The sequence below is a fragment of the Centruroides sculpturatus genome, unplaced genomic scaffold (genome assembly GCF_000671375.1).
Source record: "Centruroides sculpturatus isolate CEXI.00-Female unplaced genomic scaffold, Cexi_2.0 scaffold1519, whole genome shotgun sequence".
Classification (NCBI taxonomy): domain Eukaryota; kingdom Metazoa; phylum Arthropoda; class Arachnida; order Scorpiones; family Buthidae; genus Centruroides; species Centruroides sculpturatus.
This window is the reverse complement of record NW_019385776.1, coordinates 1-8,694: the sequence shown is the minus strand read 5'-3', so window position 1 is coordinate 8,694 and position 8,694 is coordinate 1. Positions and strand designations below refer to the sequence as shown.

Sequence of the window (8,694 nt, the reverse complement as noted above, 5' to 3'; positions counted from 1 at the left end):
GGAGACACCATTTCACAGCTGGGTTGTGGAGGTATCTCCACAGGTGAGAAAGCATCTACTTATAACCAGGAAAGTTAACCTTGACTGGTCTCGGTGCAGGGTGGCCGATTTCTGCCCAGTCCTGCAATGCTTCCGGTGTTGCAGGTATGGGCACTCCGCAAAATTTTGTGAGCAGGAGACTGCCACATGTAGCCAGTGCGCTGGCAATCATACTTACAGAGAATGCCCAAACAAAAATGCTGAGCCCAGGTGCATCAATTGCCAACATGGAAAAAATATTACTACCAAGCACAATGCTAGGGATGGCTCCTGCCCAGCATTTCTACGAGTTAAAGGCAACATAATTTCCCAAACCGATTATGGATCTTAAACACAACAACGGTATTAGTTTCCTGCAAATAAATCTGGGAAGAGGCATTGCTTCTACCTCCCTCCTCGCTTCTAAATGTCACAAATACGATGTTATTATTATTCAGGAGCCATATTGCTTGCAGAATGAACCATCCTGTCTGCCCACTTATTGTACAATCCTCAAGGGCACCAACTCTTTTCCCAGGGTCATAAATGTTATTACGAATCCTGCCTTCTCGACTCTTCACCACAAAAACTTATCCAATGAGTACCTAATTTGTAATGAGATCAAATACAACAACAGCACCTACATCATTATCAATATGTATTGTCCACGTGACATCAGCATGGAAAACACTGTCAACATGATCCAGAACATCCTAAATAAATTCAATAACGTCAAATTCATCCTCGCCGGGGATATAAACGCCCACTCACCGATGTGGGGTGGGGATCAACAAGACCAGCGGGGGGAAATCTTTGAAGAATTCATCACATCTAATGGACTTGTGCTACTTAACAACCCACTTTCTCCACCGACCTACACATCCAGTCAAGGAAAGACCTGGATCGACGTCACTGCCTGCAGCCAGGACTGTGCTGATGATCTGGAGAATTGGCGTGTGCATAACGAAAGTAGTCTCAGTGACCACACCTACATCTCATACCTATTGAAGAACACCAGCAGCAACAGCACGTACAACTCCACTGCCCTGACCAATCGCAGGCATAATCTGTCCATCGCTAACTGGGATGGCATTAAAAATTACCTTAATACCAACATGATCAGCATGACTGACTGCAGTCACCAGAACACAGATAATATTAGGCACACCCTTGAGCACAACATCAACGAAATCGAAAACACCTGTGACAGATTTATTCCAAAAACTAACCCAAGACGCAAATCTGTGCCTTGGTGGAACACACAACTCACTGACCTGCGTAGGACCAACAACACCCTCAGAAGAAGATATCAAACCTGCAGAACCGAACCAACTCGCACCAACCTCAAGCAGCAATACCACAATCACCAGACCCTGTACAAGAAGGAAATCAAACAGGCAAAGATCAACTCCTGGCGGCAGTTTTGCACTGCTGCATCTACCAATCCCTGGGGTTACCTCACCAGGATGTGCACCGACAAGCTACGGAGGACACAGTTACTTGTCAACGAAGACACTGAACCCCCCAACGACTGCATTATGAACACCTTGCATCAACACATGGACAACTTCTGTATTAGTGACAGCACTGACAATGACACACCTTGGCAGAGCTCTATTCGTGATACTGTGAACATCCCTATTAATACAGACAACTCCCCTGAATTCAACTACCACGAAATAGACAACGCTTTCAAAAAGCTAAAAGAGGGCAAAGCTCCCGGCATTGACGGCATTAACGCTAAGCTAGCAAAGAAAATCTGGAACCTCATTCCCCAGCAACTAACAGACATGTTTAACATCTGCCTGTACTCAGGTATCTTTCCCCGCAAGTGGAAAACTGCTAAAATCGTGCCCGTGCCAAAACCTGGCAGGCCGAAAGACCTCCGGCCAATCTCCTTACTACATATACTTGGCAAAGTTTTAGAATGTCTCCTCACTGACCGTCTAACTTGGCATATTGAACACAATTCCTTACTTAACAGTACTCAGTTCAGCTTCAGGCCTCAACTCTCCACCAATGATGCCGTTAACCATGCTGTCCATTTCATCAAGAACTTGCTGGACAATTATAAGTACGTTCGGGCCATCAGCCTTGATATATCAGAGGCGTTTGATAGTGCCTGGAGGCCGTTCGTTCTTTATCAGCTCAGGAATGCTGCTTGCCCTGCCAACATCTACAACCTCCTTAAGGATTACCTGCATGACCGCAAAGCTGTTCTACAGTATGGGACCCATTTTGTCGAACGAGAAGTAGAGCGTGGCTGCCCGCAGGGGTCGGTCTGTGGGCCGCTTCTGTGGAACTTAACCTTTAACGCTTTCCTACAAGAAGACTTCAGTCAGGACGCCACAACTGCCTATGCTGACGACGTCCTTATCTTGATTGGAGGAAGATCCCATGCAGTCTTGAAACAGCGTANTTTATTTCATTGTGAAATATTTAAAATAATTAGTTTAATTACAATGCAATCAATAACTGATAAAGAAATGACACACAAAATATTATCAATACGAGATGATATAACAACTTATCTATCGTGAACAAGACTGTATATAAGTAGAAAACTCTATACATTAAATTACATTCCAGTATAAGTCAGGGTAAGTGTAAATATTTTAAATTAAATACGGATAAATGCTAATACTAAATTTATAGCATTTTAATTGTTAATAATAAGAGCTTTTTACTCTTCCATCCTCTGGGTACTTTAAATGGGCTTTTTTCCACGCATATCGTGGCTTTAGGCAAGCCCACAAATGGGGCTTGCCTAAAGCCACGATAGGCATGGAAAATAAAGCCCAGGAATAGGCGGCTTGGTGGTGAAGGAAGGGGTCTGACAAATTCGGGACTAACATCCCATGAAAACTTCCTTGTATTTAATCCTAGTGTTCGGGCTGGTGCTTTAACCATCTCACCCATCCAGCTGTCCACATTTATATATTAAGACTTATTATATTTTCTATTCCAAATTTTATGTAAATAGTAAATTATTGAACTTAATCAGCTTTATTTATTTTACTTTAACAGAATACTATCCAACATGAAGTACTTAGCTTTGATCTTGTTGATCGGTTTGACATCTGCAGCATACGTGCACGATGGTAAGCAACCTAAATTCTAAGCAAAAGTTTATAATAAAATTCACACATCAAATAATAATAATAACGAATTATAACTACTATATTATTTTATAGATCTTCTTGACGATTACTATGAAGATCTGATCATCTCTCAGAAGAACTTTGTTTCTTTTGCAGAGTAAGAAAATGATTTTTTAAAAGTTGTCTAAATAATTTATAATGTTATTAATTGGGGTGTTTTAAACTTGTGTATTATAAACATACGTTTTGTTAAAACAATTAGAGCTGAACAAGATATGAAAACCGAATTGGGAAAACACTTGAAAAAGACTTTGGATCGTATTCTGGGTGAAATTAAGGATACTTTAGATCGTGGAAAGTCCGTCAGCCGTGAATTAATTGATCAGGTACGATACCTGTTTTTAATCTTAAATGTGATAGTTAAATATGTGACAAAAGTGATAACTCATAAAATATATAAATCATAATTTTATGAACTATTTTAATCAAAAGGCTAGAGATACTCTGGTTAAGTTGAAAGATTTTAAAGTTGAATTGGAAGGTAGAACAAAAGATCTTCTCCAAGATGTGAAGGATCGTCTGAAATCTTGGTGGAAAGAAGTTTTGGATAAATTGAACGTTCACAAGGATGACAATAAAGTCCAACATTCACCTATGGATTTGTTCAGAAAATTAGTTGAAAGATTTGGTCTGGAGAAACACATTCAGGTCCTCCAAGAAATGGTAACAATTATTGAAATTTTTTAATATAATTATACTTTTATTTAATTTTGAAGTTATTTACTACTGATTATGCTTGATTTCAGATGACTGGTAACACTGATATGGAAACTATTCATAATTTTATGAAAGAAAAGTTTCCCAGGACTAAAGTGGTAAGCATTTAATATTTATACAAGATATGAATGACCTTTGTGTTATGTAATATTTATTTCATATTTTAGCTTGTGGACAAAATGATGGAAATATTAGCTTCTGGTCGTGAGAAGTTTCAGGACTTTTTAGCCAAACTCTTGAAAAGAGAAAATTAAACTCAGCAATGTGTATATTTAATGAATAATAAAATAAAAATATAACTTATATATTTGTATAGTGTGTTCGTCTCCACGTGTTTTTACTCTTTTATATGAATTCATCCTTAACGAGGTCTCGATAAGGATGAATTCATATCGAGATGTTTTAAGACAAAGTGGCCTCTATTTAGACGAAAAAAGCGGAAAAACGCACCAGCCAGCCGTCAGCCTAAGTGCGAACCTGAGCCTACTACCACTGTTTGGGATCATATACGTTTAGACACTGATGCAGTATGGGTGTTTGATGGAGAAGACACACAGTTAGTTCTACAAATTTCTACATCTACGTAGAAAATTGTTTGCAGCGATCTCGATCAGGATTTGATTCCGGATCCTTCGCGACGACAGTCTGTACTGGTCGGTTGTTTAGCCGGCTTTCGATGCACGAGAAAAAAATGAATGTATATGATAGCTCGTATAAACATCGTAGCAGCTCAGAATATACATGTAAAGACGAAATTTGTACTTTACGAACAAAAGATAATAGGATATCTAGATCAGTTTAAGGGAAAAATGACAAATTCCAGTCTTGTACAAAATAAAATAAAAAGAAAGTGTTAAAGGAGGAAGAACGAGTTTCTAAAATTAAAACTTTTCTTTTAGAAAATTAAGATATCGAAAGATACATTTTTTTTAGAAATTGTGTCAGATAAAACCAATAAAACGCAAAATGTAATAAAATAAATAAATAAAATGTATAGTTAATTTAAAGTCTTCAGTGAATTTGTAAAAGAACTTGTGACCCAGAAAGCATCTGCTTTAACCTGAAGAAGAAGTAACCGAAATGCATCTTTAATAAAATATACAATTAAAAAATACTCTCTTGGTGTCCAAGTGAAAACATTTCAAAAGGAGTAAAAAGTAATCAAACTATAAGCCTATATACAAGCTTAATCGTCACTAAATTTTAAAACAAAAACGAGTTATTTTTTGTTGTGACAATGTTGGGCTACAATTTCTTTACAAATTCTTTACAATTTCTTTTCGTATTTTTAATTTATTTCATTTAGAATATATGCTTTTCACCTCGAATTAGTAGGGCCTGCCCTGTACATCATACTTTTCATTTAGTAATAGAGTCGTACCAGTCTTCTATCTAACACTTTTCAAGCGAAAATATTTGAATTGAAATAACATGACTTTCGGTATGCATCAAAAATTCGTATAGAGTTAATTGAGGCCTACTGCTCGTAATGTTTCCATATCTGGTCTCATCTTTCATCTGTCTAACTCCGTGCTCTAGATTAAGGAAAGACAGACAGACTGACGGACGAACGAACGACACTAGACATTTATTGGTCTACAATTTTTTCAAATTACAATCCAATATCTTTGAAATTGGTTCTTGTAAGTTCCACCATGTTGTTTAAGAGAGAATGCGAAGTGCAAGGACAATAATAAAAAGTTTATGATATGACTTCGAAGTGCCAGTCTTATCTTTACCAAAAAGAAACTCCCCCTTCAAATAGTGACATTTATTTCGGGTGCCATAATATTAACTCGGCACAATATTTTTATTTCCGATATTTTTTTATATGAAGTGTTTTTGACAAATTAACTTTTAAACTGCCTTTGTAATAAATCTATCTATTTTTGCTTCTAAAACCTAATTTGGTCTTAAAACAGTCAGTAAAAATACAATGAAAAACCGAGATCAGAATCTACCTGCAACAAACTAAAGAAAAGAGTGAAAACTGAAAAATGAAATAAGTAGGATTGTTTCAGCTTACCATCTACCGGTTTAATTTTTGGGAGGCTGGATTGTACTCATCGGTTTAAGAAAACTGATATATTATTTCCAAAATTTATATTTTAAAATTTGACAATATACTTGAGTTTAGTCAACAGTCGGTTGAAAATTCGCTATTCTCTTAGTAGCCGAAGCGTAAGAAACTATTTTTCAAACCAATCAGGTTTTAATAAAATATTGCACGGAGATAGCTTACACGTTGGAGATGGACATAGGCAACATTTTACTGCGAGAAAATATCTTACTCCCACGAGAAAATTCAATATAACGTGGACGAAGTAGTGGGTAGACAGCTAGCGATAAATAAAATAATTTTTTTTTACATTTATTACCTTTAAAATACAATTCTAATAATAATGAAAATAACATAAGGTTATTTAATTTTAATGCGACAAATGTGCACGATTTTCTTTGCGCAACTTTGTAAAATCTGGTCGCTTTTTAGTCAGCTTCAGTCTCGAGTCATCTTCGAGTCGAAGTCGGTGACGATTCATGTTTGTCACGGCCGAAAATCCGCTCTCGCAGAAGTAAATATTTTATTGCCGCTTCGCTGACACGATAATAATGATAATTGTACAATTAACACAATTNGGTCTTTTTTTAGTCAGCTTCAGTCTCGAGTCATCTTCGAGTCGAAGTCGGTGACGATTCATGTTTGTCACGGCCGAAAATCCGCTCTCGCAGAAGTAAATATTTTATTGCCGCTTCGCTGACACGATAATAATGATAATTGTACAATTAACACAATTTTTGTTTCTTGCGTAAGAATTTCATTTAGGTATCGTCACAATGCATTTTTTGATGAAATTTAGAGAATATTTTTAGTTATAAATAAACGAATTTGCGCATTCGTCATCGTGTTATAAATTGCCGAATTTTTGATGGTCCATCCATTACACATGTCTGCAAGTAAAAAACTGCATAGGGTTTTTATACATTTTCTTACAGATTTCAACTTGGTAAAAACGAAAAAAAATACCAAAAAAATACCATCTCGTCAATTTTCTTAAAATAATTAACTTAAAATTTACAATTTTTTTTCTTATTTAAAAAATAGCTTTAAAACGAAGACTTCTCACATTAATTCTATCAATTATAGCTGGACTTGATAATAAATAAAAATGTTAATGGTTGAAGAGAGTAGTGGTAGGGGCAGGTGGGTTAAGTAGTTCTGGCGTTAGGAGAAAGGTTTCATGATCGTATAGAGACTGGATAAAAGTTGATAGCGAGTAATATTACTGGTGAGGTTGAGCGGGAGCTTATGGGTCGGCCACGGTGGTTTTTGTGTTCCGTTTTAGTCGTAAGATATTTCGATAAAAACTTGACACGGGTAAGCGTTTTTTACATCGTTTATTACTTACAACGTGCGCTGTTAAACGCCGTTGATTTTTTTTTTCAAAACGACCTATTTTTGCGAGTTATCGCTTTTTTTGGTTGAAGCCACGTTGTCAACTTTGTTTGATCGTAACTAGGGATCCAAGCGGTCTCCGTTTTCGCCGGTTGTCTTGTTTAACTCGGGACATTTTTCTGGTTACTTCACTATATTATTTATTAATTTTCGTCCACGGGTCCTCTTGGTAGGGCGACAGTTGTGTCCTTTATTACAGAACCATCTACAGGCTTAACGGGCTTTTTTTTTATTAATTTTTTCTAGGGGCGCAGTCACTGTGGATGGTAGCGCCTCACGTCCCGTTTTTTATGGTTCGTTACTTTTTATTCGAGCTATTTTATTAACGCCGCCATCGACACGCGAGTTTTTGTTTCACACAAAGGCCTTTGTTCTTCCACCTCGTTTTGTGCTAGCCGAACGGCGTGTTTATAGCCGACCGGCGGTTAGTATTTTCGGTTGTGCCGTTGCATTTTTCGGCGGAAGCTACAACCGCTCGGCGTTTGCTGTAGCTGATCAGCGTATCGTATTTTCTCGGCGCGGAGTTAAATTTTTCGGCGTTCCTCTTAACCGTTCGGGGTTCGAGTCAGCCTCTCAGCGTATTGTTTAACCAATAAGCGTTCTTCACTTTTCTTCTTATTTTTCACTCTTATAATGTCGGGGCACGAGGCTCCTGGTATTTAAAGCTCACATGACGCTGCATTTGCTGTTCTTGATGAACTTAAAGACTATATCGCCGATAATGAATGTGCCAAAATAGGAACCAAAAAGCATGCCGATTTCATCACTAGATGTGTGGAACGTGTCATCAACATTTTTATGGGACATTCGGTTGACAACTCCATCCGTGAGATATCTAACAAAATCGATAAACTGATTAATAAAGACAATGAGGTTATTATTAACTCTCAAAAAGAAGTGTTAGGCAAACTCAATGAGATTGCCTCTATTACTGGATCACAACCTGCTAAATCATCTCTACCAACTTACAGCACTATTCTAAAATCCGGCTTTATGGCTCACTCGAAACAAGTGGCCAAGACTCCTCACTGTCAAAAAGATGTGCTGCTGGTATACGGCAGCAATGACAACTCAAACAGTGAAAACCTTCGCAACCTAATACAAAAGAAAATAAAGTCTTCTCAGCTACAAATTGGTGTGGAGAGAATCCACAAAATCAGACGGGGAGGTCTCGCAGTGGAACTAACTTGCAAGGAGGACACCACCATTCTTGAGAAGTGTATAGCGGACAACCTACTTGAGCTTCTGACAAAAAGACTCAAGAAACAAAACCCTCATATCGCTGTATACTCTGTGCCAACAGAACTAAAACGCAGTGACCTTTCAAAATATATTTATGACCAA

At 37.5% G+C, this 8,694-nt stretch overlaps 1 protein-coding gene across 1 annotated transcript; it reads left to right on the top strand.

Annotated features, from left to right (window-relative positions):
- Nucleotides 1-2,995: 2,995 nt before the first annotated feature.
- On the top strand, nucleotides 2,996-4,203 carry LOC111642052. The gene is made up of 6 exons (XM_023388321.1): nucleotides 2,996-3,119; nucleotides 3,213-3,276; nucleotides 3,382-3,505; nucleotides 3,612-3,842; nucleotides 3,926-3,994; nucleotides 4,064-4,203. The coding sequence occupies exons 1-6, from the start codon at nucleotides 3,059-3,061 to the stop codon at nucleotides 4,148-4,150; spliced, it is 636 nt and encodes a 211-aa protein (XP_023244089.1). The 5' UTR covers nucleotides 2,996-3,058; the 3' UTR covers nucleotides 4,151-4,203.
- The last annotated feature ends 4,491 nt before the right edge of the window (nucleotides 4,204-8,694 follow it).